This window comes from Podarcis vaucheri (genome assembly GCF_965113315.1).
Source record: "Podarcis vaucheri genome assembly, chromosome: 3".
Taxonomy (NCBI): Eukaryota; Metazoa; Chordata; class Lepidosauria; order Squamata; family Lacertidae; genus Podarcis; species Podarcis vaucheri.
In genome coordinates this window covers 12963671-12982559 of record NC_138761.1, presented here as the reverse complement: position 1 = coordinate 12982559, position 18889 = coordinate 12963671, and the positions used below count along the sequence as shown (strand labels likewise).

Here is an 18889-nt window from a genome sequence, read left to right as displayed (position 1 = left end):
GTGTACATAATACAAATGCATATTTTATACACTTCTGTGTCCTCTTTTGCAAGAGGGCAGAAGGCCCAGTCCACATGCAGCGAACTGGGCTCTGAAAACACCAAACATACATTTCCCCCATTGCCCTGAAGAATGCTGTTCTGCTGAACAAGACAGGCTACAGTTTAATAAACTAGTTACAAAAGCAATAATGTGTACTGTATGGTCTGGAATTGCTTTGCATTGGCAGTGTTCAGAGAATTAGCTACCCCCTACACCACTTTCTGTTATGGCTGTGATAAAAAATAGACACTTCCATCTCCATTTATAATAACTGCAGTTTATTGTAAACCGTGCTGAAAGATTAAAAGTAAAGGGTCCCCTGACCATTAGGTCCAGTCGTGACCGACTCTGGGGTTGCAGCGCTCATCTCGCTTTATTGGCCGAGGGAGCCAGCGTACAGCTTCCGGGTCATGTGGCCAGCATGACTAAACTGCTTCTGGCAAACCAGAGCAGCGCACGGAAATGCCGTTTACCTTCCCGCCGGAGTGGTACCTTGCACTTTGACGTGCTTTCGAACTGCTAGGTTGGCAGGAGCGGCGACCGAGCGACGGGAGCTCACCCCAGCGTAGGGATTCGAACCACCAACCTTCTGATCGGCAAGTCCTAGGCTCTAGTTTAACCCACCGCGCCACCTGCATCCCTTAGTGCCAAATTTACGTATAAGCTGAAAAAGCTATAGCTTAGGGCCCCACTCCCTTGGGGCCCTCCAAAAAAATTTAAAGGAAAAAACAACTGGATGTACATTTCCAAAATATAAGATAAAAAACAAATAAAATAAAACCTACATACAGCAACAGTGTTTTGTGTTGTGTAGGCTCTTGTGATGTAAGTCATGGGCCCCGCCTGCTAGCCTGCTCCCTAAACTATCACTGGTTTGCTCATTTCTATATCAATTACTTTGATAAACTGTATATTTTGTTATGTACAAATGGCTTTAGATACCTATGAGGTCCATAAATTACCATATAGCATACAGTGGTGCCTCGCAAGATGAAAAGAATCCGTTCTGTGATTCTCTTCGTCTAGCGGTTTTTTCGTCTTGCGAAGCAAGCCCATTGACGGATTAGCGGATTAGCACTTTTAGCGGCTTTTAGCAGCTTTTAGCGGCTTATCTGCTGATCGGATCAGCTGATAAGCGGCTTAGCGGCTTAGAAAAAGGGGGGGAGGGAAAAAACCAGCAGGAACTCGCAAGACATTGTTGTCTTGCGAAGCAAGCCCATAGGAAATTCATTTTGCGAAGCACCTCCAAAACGGAAAACTCTTTCGTCTAGCAAGTTTTTCGTCTTGCGGGGCACCACTGTATATTCAACAGACAAAAACAGCGACAATTTGTTGTTGACAAAGGACAGCTGGACATATAAAGGGCCCCATTACCTTCAGTAGCTTAGGGCCTCATCAAACCTAAATCCATTGCTGTCAACTTTTCCCTTTTCTTGCGAGGAATCCTATTTGGAATAAGGGAATTTCCCTTAAAAAGCGGGGAAACATTGACAGCTATGCCTAAATCTGGCCTTGCTTTGGACTGATTCTGTAGGACTCTTTTTACGTTCTTATGATATCTTCGTAAATATCGCCACAACCCAGTTAAGGGGGATATGCATGCAGAAACTAACTTCCCCGCTTGTATCCCTGACTGCATGAAGAACCATGCAGTGTGCATGGTTCGATTCCTGACTCAGAAACTGGGGTTGGGTACAAAGTCCCAGTCATAAAGTTGATGCCAGCACTGTTCAGCTGCACAAACTGGTGTAACTGAATGAGGATGGTGTGTGTGTGTGTAAGTGTCTTGAGTTGTAAATGATGCCCTGAAGCAAAGTGTCGCCATCTCCATCCCACAGAAACTTCTGAACAAAGTGAATCTGGGCCATGCTGCCAGATGTGCCGCCTACAGCCCCGACGGCGAAATGGTGGCCATCGGCATGAAGAACGGAGAGTTCATCATTTTGCTCGTGAACAGCCTTAAGGTGTGGGGCAAGAAAAGAGACCGCAAGTCTGCCATCCAGGACATCAGGTATTGTGGCTAGGTTGTGGGGTGACAAAGATGGGCTGAAGTGCAACTGACGGGCTCGTGAGCCATTTGGTTTTGCGCCGTCTGATGCTTGCTAATGGCTTGTTGCGGAACTGATGAATGTACTCCTTTGGAAAGCCTTGCCCAGGTGGCATTAGTTCACACTAAGCCTAGGATAGGTAACGTGGGGCCCTCCAGATGTTGTGGATTAAATTTCCATCACTCCAAGCCAAGATGACCAGTGGTCAGGGATAATGGGAGTTGTCGTCCACAACATTTGGACGGTACCGCATTGGCTTCCCCTGTTCTGAATGTACACCAAACTTCAAGAAAGTTCTAGGGGTTCTAGGGGTTACTCGTGCGTAAGCCGGTGCAAACACCTGGTTGGGTTGCCTGAGTGAACCCTTTCTGTCCGGACAGCCACTCACCCGTGGCTGTCTCAATCGCTGGCAGAATCTGTCAGTGGGCGTTTCTTAAACTTCTTCCAGCAAAGAAGCTCTTTGACGCCTAGTCTCCTCCTACTCTCTCTGCGCGAAAGCCTTCTGCGCAAGGAGGGCGTAGGCAGCGGAGGACCTCTACTCTCCCCGCTGGTCCCCGGCAAGGAGTCATGGGACCGCCTCGCCGCTTCCCCCATCTTCCCCCCTTCTCCACTGGTGCTATGCTGATTCTCTTCCCCAGAAGATGGGCTGCCTCTCCCAATCCCCGGACGCTCTCTGGAATCCCTCTGGATTTTGCTCTCTCCCTCCTGCACTGATGGCAGTTCCCTGACACTAATAAAACAGCTATTCCATAGCCATCCCTAGTTCTTGCTAGCCAGCCAAAGAACAATAAGTGCATTGAGAGCAATGACTCTCATCAGATAGGCCTTGCAGAACCATGTGGAACCCCTAACCACACCTCTCGAGTGATATTATTTATAATCACGAGGCCACCACCAAGAAAGCGCTGCTGCTTCCATCAATGTCCCCACTTTGTGACTCAAGGGAATACAGATTGGGGCTCTTGAAGGTGGCTTCAGCAAGTGGGCAGCCTCATGGGGGGGGGGAGATGATCTCTAAAATAAGATCTCCCCTGGAACAAATACTGCAGCTGGTGAGCAAAGCGATTTCCAAAGGAAATTTAATTAGGCAGAAACTCCATTCCGCTCTGTAGCCTGTCCTTTGCAGGTCCCATGACCACAAATAAAGTTGCACTGAAATGCCAGATAATCTGAGGAGTGGGGGGAATTATTTGGGCAGTGGGGGGAGGAAAGTTTTCTCTTGCTGTGCTTTTGGGCAGATCTGGAAGCTGTAGGAGGATCTTGCCTTAAGAAGATAGGATTGGGTTGGATAAATATCTTCAAAGGTTTTATGTCACACAAGTTTTGGCTTCCTCTCCCCATGCCTGTAAAAGAAATGAAAACTCTGTATTGACCGAAACATACATATTATTTAAAAACAGCTTTCCAAACCATCTGAGCACCACACAACAAACCACAGATGATCTTCCCAGGAACGAAAGGCATTCTAAAGTATCATTTGCCAAGCATCATGTGTAGCCTTTTCCCAAGCAAGGAACTCTCCTAAGACTTCATGGCCCAGCGCTGTCTTAACAAAGCCCTGCTCCTTCTTTGTTTTGCTGTGCAGAATCAGCCCTGATAACCGGTTCCTCGCAGTGGGCTCACAGGAACACACCGTTGACTTCTATGATCTCACCCAAGGCACAACCTTGAACCGCATCGGCTACTGTAAAGACATCCCAAGCTTTGTCATTCAGATGGATTTTTCCGCAGACAGCAGATACATTCAGGTAGGTTTTGGGGTTTAATTCTTCTCTTTTCTATTTTCGAAATTCAGGTTTACAGCTCTTCTGATATAGAAGGCTCCATACTGGTGATAGTGTCCCGGATGAAATGGATTCTTGACGCAAAATATGGCTTTCTTGCACTTGGGTGGTTTAATGGTAATGAGCTGCATGCAACCCATCCTGGGACTGCATGGCAAAGGGCCAGGCTATAAATGTATTTATTTATTAACAATATGAATACGCTGCTTATACAGTGGTACCTCTGGATGTGAACGGGATCCGTTCCGGAGCCCCGTTCGCATCCAGAAGTGAACGCAACCCGCACCTGCGCATGCGCGGGTCGCAATTCGCCGCTTCTGCGCATGCGCGTGACAACATTTTGACCATCTGCGCATGCGCGAGCGGCGAAACCCGGAAGTAACACGCTCCGTTATTTCCAGGTCACCGCAGTGCGCAACCCGAAAATACTTACCCCAAAGCTGTTTCAACCCGAGGTATGACTGTATACGGTTATTTAAATGCCTGTAAAACAAAAGCAGAGAGGCAGAGGAGAGGGAAAGAAGGCAGTGAATGAAAATAGGCAGTCTTACGTTTCATAGATCAAAATGCTGCTGTTATAATGCCTGTGGTACAGATATAAAAGTATATGCCAGGCAGAAGGCAAGCCTGGAATATCCTTCACCCTGACCAGGGCTGTAGCTAGGGGGTGGTGAGGTGGACCCCTGCCAGGGGCACAGGCGAGTATGCAAAATCAGCTAAAAATATGTCCATAAATATATCTATAAATCAAAATACCAATTATTGCCTCATAAGAAAAGGTTTTAAATAGAGGGTAAATTGAATGGGTGGAGGGGGTGGTTGAAGGAGAGGAGGAAAGAGGAGCTTATTTGTCCATGGCTAGGGGTCACAATCTGTACCAGGCTTCCTCAAACCTGGCCCTCCAGATGTTTTGAGACTACAATTCCCATCATCCCTGACCACTGGTCCTGCCAGATAGGGATCATGGGAGTTGTAGTCCAAAAAATATCTGGAGGGCCGAGTTTGAGGAAGCCTGATGTGGACGGTTCTGCCAGGGGTTCAAGATCACCTAGCTACGGCTCTGACCTGACCAGGCAGCTGGATTGAGGCGGGTCGGGGCTGCTGATTCTTCTAGACCTGTCAGCAGCCTTTGACATGGTCGATCACGAACTCCTGGACCACCGCCTTGCCGACGTGGGGATCCAGGCCACAGTCCTTCAATGGCTGCGCTCGTTTCTCTCTTATCGCGCCACTCCTTGGTGTGCTGCACTGGCTCCCGGTGGAGTACAGGATCAGGTTTAAGGTGCTGGTTTTAACCTTTAAAGCCCTATACGGCCTAGGACCCTCGTACCTATGGGACCGCCTCTCCTGGTATGCCCCACAGAAGAACTTACGGCCTGAAAATAAAAACATCCTGAAGATCCCAGGCCACAGAGAGGTTAGGCTGGCCTCAACTAGAGCCAGGGCTTTCTCGGCCGCGGCTCCAATCTGGTGGAACGCTCTGTCACAAGAGACTAGGGCCCTGCGGGACCTGACATCTTTCCACAGGGCCTGCAAGACAGAGCTGTTCCACCAGGCCTTTTGTCAGGGCGCAGCCTGACTCCCTCCTTTGGCAATCTTTACAATACTTTAGTTTATGGTTGCCATCAATTTTGATTTTAATTAATTTTTATAATGAAAGGTTTTTAGAATGTTGGATTATTTTGATTGTTGTTAGCCGCCCTGAGCCCAGCTTCAGCTGGGGAGGGCGGGGTATAAATAAATTTTTTTATTATTATTATATCTGTTCTTAATGTGCAGAAATGCTTTTCCACAAGGGTTTAATGTGATGGAGTGAATTGCTAACTTCAGACTGACATTGTTCAGTCCAGGCAAAAGTTCATTGGCAGAGTGAAAGCTAAGCCAAAGGGAACAAGCCATTTCAAGGAATTTCATGTGATGCGTGTGCTTCAATCACATTTGCCACATTCACACTTGACACAGAAAAAGCACAGAGCATTAAGTAGCCTGACAGCCAGCACAGCAAATCCTAGCCATTGTTTCCTACTCAGATTCCTGCATTGCAGACACTGCATGGACTTCGGAAGGCTTTCTCTGAAGAATGTGCGAAATGACCTTTCATACATATAGAGAAAGCTATATAAATGGGTATAAAAAGTGTGTGACTCTATGAATGTGCTTCCCTGGAGCTGAGCTCACTTGTGGCATAAGTACATATGAGTAGGAATAAAGGCACCTTTTCAGGTTGAAGCCAGTGATTATACTACCGCATACAAACCCTTTAGTCTGGTAACAAATTAATCTTTATGGTTCATAGAATTGTAGAGTTGCTTGGAATACAAATTTCATCTGCAGGAATCTTTTGTCCAATGTGAGGGCTGGAACCTATGCCCTTTTGACATCCTATGCCCTTTTAAAATGTGGGGGTTTGGGGGGGAAGTTATTGGGTTGCACTGATTACAGCGGTACCTCGGTTTTCAAACATCTCCGTTGACGAACATTTCGGTTTTCGAATGCCGTAAACCTGGAATTAAATGCTTCAGTTTTCGAACACGCCTCCGAAGTTGAACACTGCATGCGGCTTCCACTGAGTTCAGGATCCTGAGACCTAGCTGTCGGCTATTGAGGTTTTGGTTTTCGAACGTTTGGAACGGTCTTCCAGAATGGAGTACGTTCGAAAACCAAGGTACCACTGTATATATTTTGTGGTTTTATATTTTGATTTTGTTCTGTGAACCGCCCTGAGACCTCTTGGTATAGGGCGGTATATAACTTCTAATAATAATAATAATAATAATAATAATAATAATAATAATAATAATGACGGAACAGGGTGGCAAGGCATGGTACTCAAGATCTGTAGTGACCTTTCTGACAGTAAGAAATGTTCGACAGTGGAACGGTCTCCCTCGGAAGGTGGCGGACTCTCTTTCCTTGGAGGTTTTTAAGCAGAGGTTGGGCGGCCATCTGTCATTGCATTGGATTCGATGACTCCAATTTGCTGCCATGGAGTGTGGTGGAGTCTCCTTCTTTGGAGGTCTTTAAGCAGAGGCTTGACAACCATATGTCAGGAGTGCTCTGATGGTGTTTCCTGCTTGGCAGGGGGTTGGACTCGATGGCCCTTGTGGTCTCTTCCAACTCTAGGATTCTATGATTCTATGATTCGATGACTCTTGGGGTCCCTTCAATTCTACAATTCTCTGATTCTATTACCTTTCCCTGCTTATATCTCAGATAAAGCAAAACAGGCACGGAGTCATAATCCGCAAGCCTGCATTTGTTAACACAGAAATGCCACTTAGCATATGCATTTGTCCGGCCTATGGATTAATTCCTTCATATTTTCTTTTAGAGAACCGTGTTTCATTAAGGAGAGCCGCAGACCTGTGGCACTGCTAGCTGCCATGGTAGATGCTAGACATGGAGACCAAGTGTTTTGGCACCATCCTTGTGACGATCATGATGTCTTGCCTTCCTCAGGTATCAACCGGTGCCTATAAACGCCAAGTCCACGAGGTGCCATTAGGGAAGCAGGTGACGGACGCAGCATTCATCGGGAAGATCACCTGGGCCACCTGGACAAGGTGATGCGGCACAAAAAGAGCTGTGAGCTTCACAGTGGTACAGAAGCAAGAGATACAAGGGATAGGTGGCAGGAGAGCAGCATCGTGAGCCATAGTTCAGTGGTAGAGCATCTTATTTGCATGCAGAAGGTCTCAGGTTTGATTCCCGGCGTCTCCAGGTAGGGCTTGGAAGTGTCCCTTGCCTGGAACCATGGAGAGCTGCTGCAAGTCTTTGTGGACAATAATGAGCTAAGCAGGCCAGTGATCTGACTCCAGTATAACGCAGCTTCTTATGTTCCTAATCTCACCCAGTAAGAATTCACCCACTTGTAATGGGTGACAAAATACACCCTGTTCTCCACCCCAGTCAATTTGCTGGAAACTAATTGGGAGAAGAAAAGACTGAGGAGTAAATCCGACACCAATCTGGAGTGCTGTCCCTAAGGCAGTTGGGTAGCGCCTTGTACGCCTCCTTCCAGCAACTCCTCCAGGCCAAGCTGGTACCAAACGTATTGCTCTGCTTTCTTTTCGACCACATTGTGGGAATGTTAAAGGCAGTAGGAAAGGATATATTGAGTAAGTAATATCCTTCCTTCACTCACGCCAATAAGTGATGTAGCAGAGCCAATTCCCCTTCAATAAAGCTGGAAACTAGATTGCAGATTCGTTTGAATCTCCTAGTTAAGATTATTTCCTGGTGCCCCCTTTGATCCCTCTTAAAAGAATAAAGGCACAAGAGTCTTTCTGAGTACAGTAGTGCCTCGCAAGACGAAATTAATCCGTTCTGCGAGTTTCTTCGTCTTGCGGATTTTTTCGTCTTGCGAAGCACGGATGCACCCTGGTACTGTATTATAATGGGATAGCGGGCAAAGCACAAAGCGGGTCGCTCCCCAGCAGGAGGAGTTTCCCCAGCCTGGAGGATCTGTTGCCAGGAAGAGGCAAAGACACCCCCTCCCACCTCCCCACGAAAACAGCCCCCCTTCCTCTGTTGCCAAGCCTTGCCGTGTCTTCGCTCGGCCAAACCGCGTCCCACATCAAAGCCCCAGCCCGCTCCTCTCCCTCTCTCTCCACGAGGTGCCAAAGGAAGTTCGAGCCCAGGAACTGAGGGCGGACGCACGAAGCGCCCGGCGTGGACTCTCCCTTGCTCCCCCTGTTACCTTGCGCCCCGCCGCCGGGCTCCCCACAGTCTCGGCAGCTGCTCCCGGCTTCTTCCCACCCCCGCAAAGGAGCCTTCGCGGCGGTCCAAGCGCAGTGGATGTCTCCTCTTCCTCCTCCTTGGTCCCGCCTCCTCCTGCCTTCACGCAGTTAGGGCAAAATGGAGCAGGTGGGGTCTTGTTGTCTGGGCAGCCCAGGGCCTCCATACATTGTCCAGACTTGCACCCCAGAGAGGTCACTTTGGTGTTGCTAACATAGCAAAAATGACATGGGAGGCAGCAGTTATGAGTTTCCGGTCTCTGCAGCCACAGCAGGTGCTGTGATTCTCCAGCAATTTCACTTCGCTCCCAGAGGTACACTCCATTGTCTTTTGAGACAGATGGATGCCAACACAGAGGACTGGCTGCCTCTGTGCTACCAAAAGCATCTTCTCTGAGAGATCTCAGTATATTTTTTCTTTTAAAAAGACAACAACATACCTGGCTCCCCTAAGGGCTTTACTGTCTTCAGAAACACATGCCCCAAATGCTATCTTTTCTCTTTCTTCTTTCACCATTGGAGCAGTATCCTTGGAGATGAAGTCATTGGTATTTGGCCTCGAAATGCGGATAAGGCAGATGTCAACTGCGCTTGCGTAACCCACGCTGGCCTGAACATTGTCTCCGGGGACGACTTTGGACTAGTCAAACTCTTTGACTTCCCCTGCACTGAAAAATTTGTAAGTCAGCTTTCTAGCTTTGTGGTATCTGTGCACAGAATCAGAAAATGGAGTGAGGTGCTGAATTCATGAATAAACAAGAGAGGAATTTTTCTTGGAATGCCAAAAAAAATTTTTTTTAATTGCCTGATGCATTTTGGAGGCCAGGCATCTGGCAAAGGAGGAAACTGTAGTTGTATATATTTTTGCAGGGAATCCCCGCAACGGGGTGAGCTCCCATTGTCCAGTCCCAGCTCCTGCCAACCTAGCAGGTCTAAAGCATGTCAAAAATGCAAGTAGATAAATAGGTACCACTCCGGTGGGAAGGTAAACGGCATTTCCGTGCGCTGCTCTGGTTTTGCCAGAAGTGACTTAGTCATGCTGGCCACATGACCTGGAAAAACTGTCTGCAGACAAACGCCAGCTCCCTCGGCCAGTAACGCGAGATGAGCACCACAGTCCCAGAGTCGTTCATGTCTGGACTTAACTGTCAGGGGTCCTTTACCTTTACATTTTTATTGTCCCCAAGACAGGAATTTCTTGTTTCCAAACTGTGCCGCACAGCAATAAAAAAATTGGGACACGGTGATAACTTTTTCTCTCCAGTTTATTCCTGGTTGCATCTACCAGGGATGGTTAGATGTGAGAATTTCAGTTTCTCATTTTTCCCAGTTTTAAGTTCAATTCTCCACATCATCTTGTGATTTATTTATTTTTAAGTCCTTCTGAGAATTCATCAGCATCTTTGTGCAAATTTCTCCCAATATACACATTTTGGGGTGCTAATTTCCCAAAATATGTGCATTTTTGCAAAGCAATTCCCCCACCCCCCAATACATTTCCTGCGTGTTATTTTCATGAATATCTGAATATTTATCCTAACGCATGCATTGTGAAACACATTACTTAACTGTAGAATTGCACTGCAAAATCTGAGGAACGGAGAATCTCAAAGGGTGGCTCTTGTTTCGGTTCACACATTGTTTCAAACAGTGCAAGTTATATAGGTTTACCTTTAAAGGCCGACCAAGTTGCATTCTGCCCCTGCCTTGGTTCAGGCTTCTGTCTCCCCACTTACAGCATATAGGTGAAATCATGTATAGTGGGGGAAACCATCTACAAAGCCTGTAAACCCCTCTCTAAACTTCTGGAAACCCTTGAAAACCCCCTTTAAAAAACCAGACGGGGATAAATGGTAGCAAAGGTGGCTCTCTGTCTTCCTTATCGCTAGAGGACGATTTGGAAATGACAACAAGGGATGTAGACCAGTACCCTGAAGTGCCTGGCTGTGATTCAGAAGTAGACTCCTGGGATCACTAGCTGCTTTTCCGCTCTTTCCAGGGTGTTTTTGTCTCTTTTGTGCCTTTTTGGAGTTTAAATTGATTTATTTATCCCCCCCGGCACTGCGCATATATGCAGTTGTTCTCAAGTTAAACACACATGAGGAGGGAGATGCCTGTATATAGAACCATATTGTGGGTTCTCAGAAGTGTTCAGATGCCCGTGATCGATGTAGTCGGTCTTCATTGCATTCTGACGATTAAAAAACACCGCAGTTGCCAATGTGGATGGAACGAGACGGTGCTTTTTGAGAGAAACCTTGCCTTTCCCCAACAGGCCAAACACAAGCGTTACTTCGGCCATTCGGCTCACGTCACCAACATACGCTTCTCTCACGACGACAAGTACGTTATCAGCACCGGAGGGGATGATTGCAGGTAACTTTTTGCATTTGTTTATGCCGAGCTGAGTGTTGGGTTTGGGTGTGAGAAAGCAGAGTTCAGGTCCCCGCGGGGAGATTCACACTCAACTTAGCCCGAGGCAAGAAGATATTGCTTTGAGCTCTTGTGGTGGAGAGGACAAAAGAATAAAGAAGTCAGTGCTAACTGCCAGATCCTACAAGCTGCTGTAGGAAATGGTGGCAAAGAGACACACAGACTCATCCAACCATAGCTATCAACCGTCCCTCATTTGGCGGGACAGTCCCTTATCCCAGCGCCATGTCCCGCTGCTGTCCCTTACTGATGATGTCCCTTAAATTTCCCGGGTTTCAAAGGAAGCAGCTCCTCTCCCTCCCTCCCTGCCGGCCAGGGAGGAGGGAAGCTCCAACTGTGTTGCTCGGCTGTGTTACTCACCCAATAAGGAGTCTAAGAACAACTGGGGGTGGAGCTTGCATGCCTTGTGCCGATCAAATCGGCCGCGTTGCCTGGGGACTCGCCTTTGCTCAGCGCTTCCCAGCGGAAAGGTGACGGTGGTTTTCCTTGCTGCATCCCCTTTGCCGGGTTGCTGCGCTGTGGGAACCACTGCTTGAGGCTTCGTTTGGCTGCTGGCTGGGCTTTCTGCCTTTGGCTCAGAGGGGCTCAGAAGTCGAACCTCCCTGTGCTCTGAAAATCCCTTATTTTGGCTACTGATCCCTTATTTTTGAGGCTGCTGGTCCCTTGTTTTCAAATCTGTAAGTTGACAGCTGTGCATCCAGCACTTTGCTGGAACAAGTTGGCAGTTGGGCAGAGCAAAGGATGTAAACTTTGCCTTTCTGCAGTAGGCTGGATTCCTTACAAGCATTCTTTATTTTCCATCCAGACAAGTGGAATAGTTTATAAGCAGAGGTTGGGTGGCCATCTGTCATGGATGTTGTAGTTGAGGTTCCGGCAATGCTGGGGTGACAATACTAGGTGACACTCAAGAGTCTCTTCCAACTCTAAGACTCTATGATTCTGTGATTATTCAGCCAGGCAAAAGCACTTGGGTGGGGATAGTTCTGAGGGCCAGATAAGGCAGCCCTGTTCAGGGAAGTTTATAACGTGTGATATTTTACTGTATTTTTGGTTTTTATGGAAGCCGCCCAGAGTGGCTGGGGAGGCCCAGCCAGATGGGCGGGGTATAAATAATAAATTATTATTATTATTATTATTATTATTATTATTATGAAGCCCAGGGGGCCACATTCCAGCCCTGAGCATCCTCACCTCTAGTTCACACAGTACTTAGCTGGATGGGCTCAATGATCTCCCTCAGTGAAAGGCAGCCATCTGTTAAGCAGTCATACCTTGGGATGAATACTCTTCAGCTTAAATATTTTTGGGTTGCACTCCGTGGTGACCCCGAAGTAACTGAGCGTGTTACTTCTGGGTTTCGCCACTCGCACATGCGCAGACGCTCAAAATGACATCACGCACATGCGCGGAAGTGGCAAAACGTGACCCACGCAGATGCGCAGTTGCGTCTTACGTTTGCTTCAGGATGCAAACAGGGCTCCGGAACGGATCCCGTTTGCATCCAGAGGTACCACTGTATTCCTCTTTTCCATTCCTCCAGAGAACCTCAGGCTTGGGAGGCGCATGCAGCCCTCAGTCCTTGCGACTCTCCCCAGACCAGGCCCCTTCCACAGCCGGGTCCCTTGACTCCCTGGCTGCACCTTCCTTGGGTTTCGCCATCTGGCTGGGATGTGAATTCTGATCATGCTTCTTGCCCATCGGAATGGAGGCTGACAAGGGAGAAACTTGCCTACTGTACAAAAATGTGGCCCCCAGTCAGGGAGTGGAGCCCTCGGGCTACAGAAAAATAGACCTTAGGGCCTGATCAGTCTGCTTTTGCCCCCCTCCCTCCCTTGCCTTCCCTCTACTGGGTGAGAGGAGAGTGCTTGCGCCACTTCTGTTTCCTCTTGCAAGCCAGGAAAACAGCATTGAGCAGCAGGCGGGGTGGAGCAGGGCCCCTTCCAAAGAGAAGGCCATAAATAAACGGAACAGTTGTTACCGTCGCAAGGAAATGTTGGAAATGCTTAAACTCGGCTACAGTAAACATGTAGGAAGCAAACCAAAGGGCATTGCTCGAGACATTAGGTAGCCCGGATTGAATGTTGCACGCGAGCAAAATTGGATTTGTGAACCTAGGTCACCGGTAAGCCAATATCTCTGCCATCCTCTGTTCCTTCATCGACCAAATTGCAACGAACGTGTCTGGGTTCTTACAAGAATGAGAGGTGCAACGATGATCAAAGAGCCTCCACGTTAGAAATGGAAATGTTAAACTAGTAAAAAATAAAAATTAACCGTCACTATTCACGTTTGAAGTCTTTCATGTCCCTGGCTTGCCTTAATGCCCCAAGTAATATTCAACAGTCTTCCCTGTGTCATTGAAAGGAATTTGTGGGGCGGATCTGAGTCACTAAACAGCTGCAAGAGTCTGGCATGGGGCAGATGCCGTTTTGCACAGGCCTTAGCCGGACTGTAATGAACAAATTCAAGGTCTGAGAGGATGCAGCTGAAGTCTTATGGCCTGTAGAGATTCATTTTTAATATACAATCATACCTTGGCTCCCGAACAAATTGGCTCCCAACAATCGGAACCCGGAAGTGAGCGTTCCGGCTTTCAAACGTTATTTTGGACCCCGAACATCCAACACGGGTTCCGTATGTTCTGATTGGCTGCAGGAGCTTCCTGCAGCCAATCAGAAGCCACACTTTGGTTTCCAAACATTTTGGAAGCTGAACAGACTTCTGGAATGGATTCCGTTCGACTTCCAAGGTCCGACTGTATAGTATGTATTGCTGGATGGGATATATTTCTTGAATTAGGATAACCGTGCAGATAAGGAAGTTGGAGGGCAGAGCCAGGTTGCCAGTTAAGTTTTGCAGAAGTCTTGATTTCAACCACACATGTGCACACAGATGGTAATTGACATTTCTTCCTTTCTAGCGTCTTTGTATGGCGATGCCTTTGAAGGTCAGTTTCCTCCAGTGCCGCTCTTGCTACCACCGCCACGTGAGTGCCAAACAGGGATGCCTCCCAAGACTTCAGCAGGCGGCTTTCTAACAAAACGCTGCATAGATTCTAAATGTGTGAGACTTGAGCTACATTGGATGCCACAGCCATCCCCCAACCATTCAACCATTGCAAACGAAGAAAACATTACTGTATTTTTCCATATATAAAACTAGGTTTTTCCCCTAAAAAATGATGTCCAAAATTTGGGGGGCGTCTTATACACGGATAGATCCCCCCAAAAAAATTGGAGTCCCCAAAAATAGGGGGTGAATTATACATGGGAGCATCTTATAGACGGAAAAATACGGTAATTGATTTGGTCCTTAAGACTGAAGGATGCCCCGTTTGGTTTGTGCTAACGTTGATCTGTCATGGGTGCTTCAGGTGAGATTCCTACATTGCAGGGGGTTGGACTAGATGATTCTTGGGGGATCCCTCCAAATTCTATGATTCTAAACCTCTCTTGCTGAAAATCAAGAGTCCTAATCTGCAAAGCCTAGCCCATAGTGCAAACTTAAGCTTCAGTAGCCTTTTTGCCAACAAAACGAGTTGCGATTTGAAGATAGTTTTTAAAAAGTATTCATGTTTTTTCATAAACCCAACCATTCCGAAACCACCCACAACAAAACCTTATTGGGCAAGGGCTTCGGAGTAAAGAAAGCTTTGAGCCATGGCTAATTTTATACTGACCAAATTATCATTACCCCCTCCCCTCCCCAGATATTTCCGGTTTTAAAAATAAGTTCATTTGCCAGTTTTCTATGAAGTGCCTTTTGAAAGCTTTGCCAGTGGTACAGGCTTCCTGCCTGTGTCTGCTTTCTACTCTCGGTGCTACAACTTCCACAACTGATGAGGGCTGACAAAGTCATTCCCCCTCCTGCCCTCCCACCCTCGATGTTCAATTCTCTCTTCTTTTGCATTTAATCTGTCTCAGTATTTTAACTTGAGTCTCAACTGGTTCTTTTAACAAGAGTGGGTGGGGTGCAAGGAAAGTCTCTTATAAATAGCTGCCTGTCAAATCTGCAACATATCTAACAGTCTTGAGGATAGGAATGGGGGTTTTGTGGTCCTCTGGATGTTGGTCAACTCCTACTCAGGTTTCCATAAGGAAAAGGGGGAGATTATTCTCTTTCTGGCCCCCTCCCACTTTCAGAAGAACCTTTTCCCACTGCGTTTCTAGGTTCGGGGCCCAAAATGGCAATGCTTTGATAAATAAACCTTCCTCCACCTTTGTTCCAAAGATTTGGCAAACAACTTGGCAGCTACACACAGAGGCTCTCAGGCAGGGGACCAAGAAGCTGCAGAATTTTCTTCCTCACCCAGAAAAATCCAATAGCAGTGGTAGAGCAGGCCTCCTATACTTGGAAGATTACAGGTTCAGTTTCCTGTACTTTATAATGGAGTTACAGGGAGGAAATGGAAAGATCCTTTTGCCCCAAGATATTGGGACGCGGGTGGCGCTGTGGGTTAAACCACAGAGCCTAGGACTTGCCAATCAAAAGGTTGGCGGTTCGAATCCCCGCAACGGGGTGAGCTCCCATTGTTTGGTCCCTGCTCCTGCCAACCTAGCAGTTCGAAAGCACGTCAAGTGCAAGTAGATAAATAGGTACCACTCCAGCGGGAAGGTAAACGGCATTTCCGTACACTGCTCTGGTTCACCAGAAGCAGCTTAGTCATGCTGGCCACATGACCCAGAAGCTGTACGCTGGCTCCCTCGGCCAGTAAAGCTAGATGAGCGCTGCAACCCCAGAGTCGGCCATGACTGGACCTAATGGTCCGGTGTCCCTTTACCTTTACCTTACTGGGTTTGGGTGCTATGGTTAAGGCTGCAATAGTTAGCTGGCCAATGAAGGAAAAGGGCTCCTATCCTCTTCGCCAAGTCAGGCAGGGGCCACCACCAGCTGCTGAAACGAGGCCACTGCATCCTCCTTCGCTAGCAATACTCTGCAAACAGATAGCCTCCCTGCAAAGGGACAAGCAGCAAGGTTTGACGTGCAAATATCTTTGTTCCAACAAGCTCCACTTGAGGAAAGCCACGCGGGTAAGCAGCTCACTCCCAGGTTTAAGAGAGAGCCAAAATAAAACTGGAGAATTCTCCAGAGGGGTAGGAGAGGGGATCAATGTGCAAAAGTGCTACCGTTTGTCGAGAGTTGATCAATATATTAATGCCTTACATGCCTCTATGATTTCCGACACACAGGTCCCTATGCAGTCTTATTCCCATACTCTTCTCTGTTAAGGAAGCCTTTCTGTATTAGGCAGTGTAATCATATCGAGTCGTTGATGTCAGATGGTCACCTTGTTTGCCTATGTTGTAATGCTGGCCTTTTCATATTGATTGTATCCTAATTCTTTTTTTTTAATAAAAAAAAATGTGACAGAATGAATTGCTATGTAGTGAAATTGTGCAAAAATATTTAAGAGCAATAGAGTGTGTGTGTATGTGTGTGTGCCAGGAAGAGATTTGTTTGTATTTGTTCATATGGCTTGATTTTAGGAACAATATGCTCCTGGTGCTGTATTATAATGTAAATTAAAATAGTACTTGCATGAGTTTATTTTTCAAGCGATCCAGTAAAAGATTTATGATTTGAAAACAGCTGCGTGTCAAGATTTTTCATTCGAGGTTTGCAGCACACCCAAAACAAGGAGCCTGGTCTTTGCCTGGCTGCCCCTTCTTCTTAGAGCACTGATCGTAGACAGCAAAGATCTCATTTGTCAAAAGTTCCCAGAACAGATAAATAAAAGCGAGTGACTCATTCACATAACTTTTTTCTGGGAAAAAATGATTTTTTTTAAAAGAGAGTAGAAGTGGCACACACTAGGTGCCTCTTTATTTTGTCACATGATCCTGAACAGGGGTCGGCAACTTGCGGCCCATGGGCCATAAGCAGCCCAGGGAGGGTCGTTTAAACAGCCCATGGGCTGCCCCTGAACCAAGCTGCTCACTCAGCGAGTCCCCATGCGCAGCGTGGAGCAGGGACTCGCTTCCGCAGCGCAGAAAATCATGTACGTGCAGATGCCGGAAATCACATCAGTGCAGATGTGATCCAGCCCACGGAGCAATCTCTGTGGGAGTGAACCGGCACAGGCGAGGTAAACTTTGCCGACCCCTGATCTTGAACACTGAATCAGAGGTAGCCAATATGTTGTCCGCGAGATACTGCTGCCTTTCAACTCCCATCAGCCCCAGTCGCCATGGACAGTGGGGTCAGGGATGCTGGGAGCTGTCGTCTGTAAGACTGAACTGGACTTATTGCAGTATTTCTTCACTAGTTAATTGGAGCCGTAAGTGGCAAAGTACAGGTACCAATCTACCACCATGGAGCAACTCAGCATAATTTCGGTGGAGAGGATTTGCACATTCCAGCTGAACGCCTGTAATTTGCCGGTCCCTGCACTCACGCTTAATTTGCTAGACAACACACCACCATTTAAGTCTATACGCTTTATTGATACTCAAATTGTTTTGTTTTTACATTTCACAATGCATTCCACAGACTTAGTTTAATACAGCTTGAACCGCAAGTGTATACATTTTTTTTCCATTTGCAATTTCTTGCATTCACAAGGTTCGAAATTTCCAAACGACATTTGCAGCATCGGGGCGCAACCCGCTGACCCATGCACAGGCGCTGAGGATTCCGAGCACATTGGAGAACGAGCATGCTGGGTACTCCTTGCCAGTGCCTCGCAAGGATCATGGGAGTCACGCCTTCAGAAATTCCTTCCACAGATCCAGAGTTTTGAGAGGCTGTAAACTTATTTACTCAAAATAGACTATAGGAGGTTTGTGCAGCAAAGGTTATGGCAGAAAACTGTGTGATGTGCAAGAAGAGTTGGGTGTTTTCTTTCTTTAATAGATGCTAGTGTTGTTTTTTTCTGAAGATTTAAGCTAAATGGAGCTAAAACAAAACCCAAAACAAAACCCAGTTCCGTTCTCCGATATTCCAAGCGCTGTGGAGGAGCTGGACATCCTAAGCTGCTGTGAAACACTATATATATATATTTATATAACTTTTATATTGGCAATTGATAAAACAGTAAAATTAAAAAGCACAATACGGCTACACTCGATACCAAACGGGCAAGGCTTTTTAAGCTTGCTTTAATGGCATATTCTTCTACACATCTCTCTCCTTTTTTTTTAAAGAAAATCTGCAATCCACCTACACAGACCAGAGACAGTGCTAAACTGAAATGCTCTCCCTGCACTCCAGCGGCACTGCGCTGTCTCGAAACGCAGCAAGACTACCTTGGCTGAAGCATAAAATGTACAGCTCTCCAATCTGTTATGTTAACCAGTGCTGCACACGGGAGAAGCAAAAGAGGATTAGGTTTAAATCCATACATAGCAGCTTACAATACTTATGATGAACACACATGGCAGTCAAGAACAGGTTATTTCCCCCCGCCTCAAAACACTGCGTTGCTAAAAAATAAAAGATCTGTGAAATTGCACTGCAATGTCAAGGTTTTGCTATTCCCTGACCCTCCCCACGTAATCCAAATGAATATGCCTCCCCTTCCCCACTTAAAAGATGAACTCCTATTTTTAATAAAAGTTGCTTTAGGTTTTTCATTCGGCTTTGCGCTTCAACCCGGGGATTTTAGCTTGGATCCTGCAAAGAAAAAAAAACAAGGCGTTTTAAATGTTATGCCTCCTGCCTTCCCCGATACCCCGTAATCCCCCAGAGTCGGTGAAACTCATTTGACCTAAAACCAAGCCTTTAGGTGGCATTGGTCCAGCTGTGTGGAATGCTCTCCCAACAGAAATTCAACATGCATCTCCTGTTTTAACTTTTAAATGATGGCTGAGAATTATCCTGCCAGTTGGAGTACTATTGGCACAGAAAT

The 18889-nt window shown here is 46.8% G+C and overlaps 2 protein-coding genes across 12 annotated transcripts in view; one reads left to right on the top strand and one right to left on the bottom strand.

Annotated features, from left to right (window-relative positions):
- Positions 1-16391, top strand: part of EML6 (EMAP like 6) — a 174534-nt gene extending 158143 nt beyond the window's left edge. For all 6 annotated transcript variants that reach the window (XM_082217210.1, XM_082217209.1, XM_082217215.1 and 3 more), the window contains 6 exons: positions 1881-2053; positions 3676-3838; positions 7334-7437; positions 9136-9289; positions 10886-10986; positions 13964-16391. In XM_082217210.1, coding sequence (XP_082073336.1) covers positions 1881-2053; positions 3676-3838; positions 7334-7437; positions 9136-9289; positions 10886-10986; positions 13964-13988 — 720 coding nt within the window. In that variant the 3' untranslated portion in view covers positions 13989-16391. The remainder of the gene's footprint in view (positions 1-1880; positions 2054-3675; positions 3839-7333; positions 7438-9135; positions 9290-10885; positions 10987-13963) is intronic.
- Positions 16392-17465: 1074 nt separating this feature from the next.
- Positions 17466-18889, bottom strand: part of RTN4 (reticulon 4) — a 64199-nt gene continuing 62775 nt past the window's right edge. For all 6 annotated transcript variants that reach the window (XM_082217318.1, XM_082217319.1, XM_082217320.1 and 3 more), the window contains one exon: positions 17466-18654. In XM_082217318.1, coding sequence (XP_082073444.1) covers positions 18612-18654 — 43 coding nt within the window. In that variant the 3' untranslated portion in view covers positions 17466-18611. The remainder of the gene's footprint in view (positions 18655-18889) is intronic.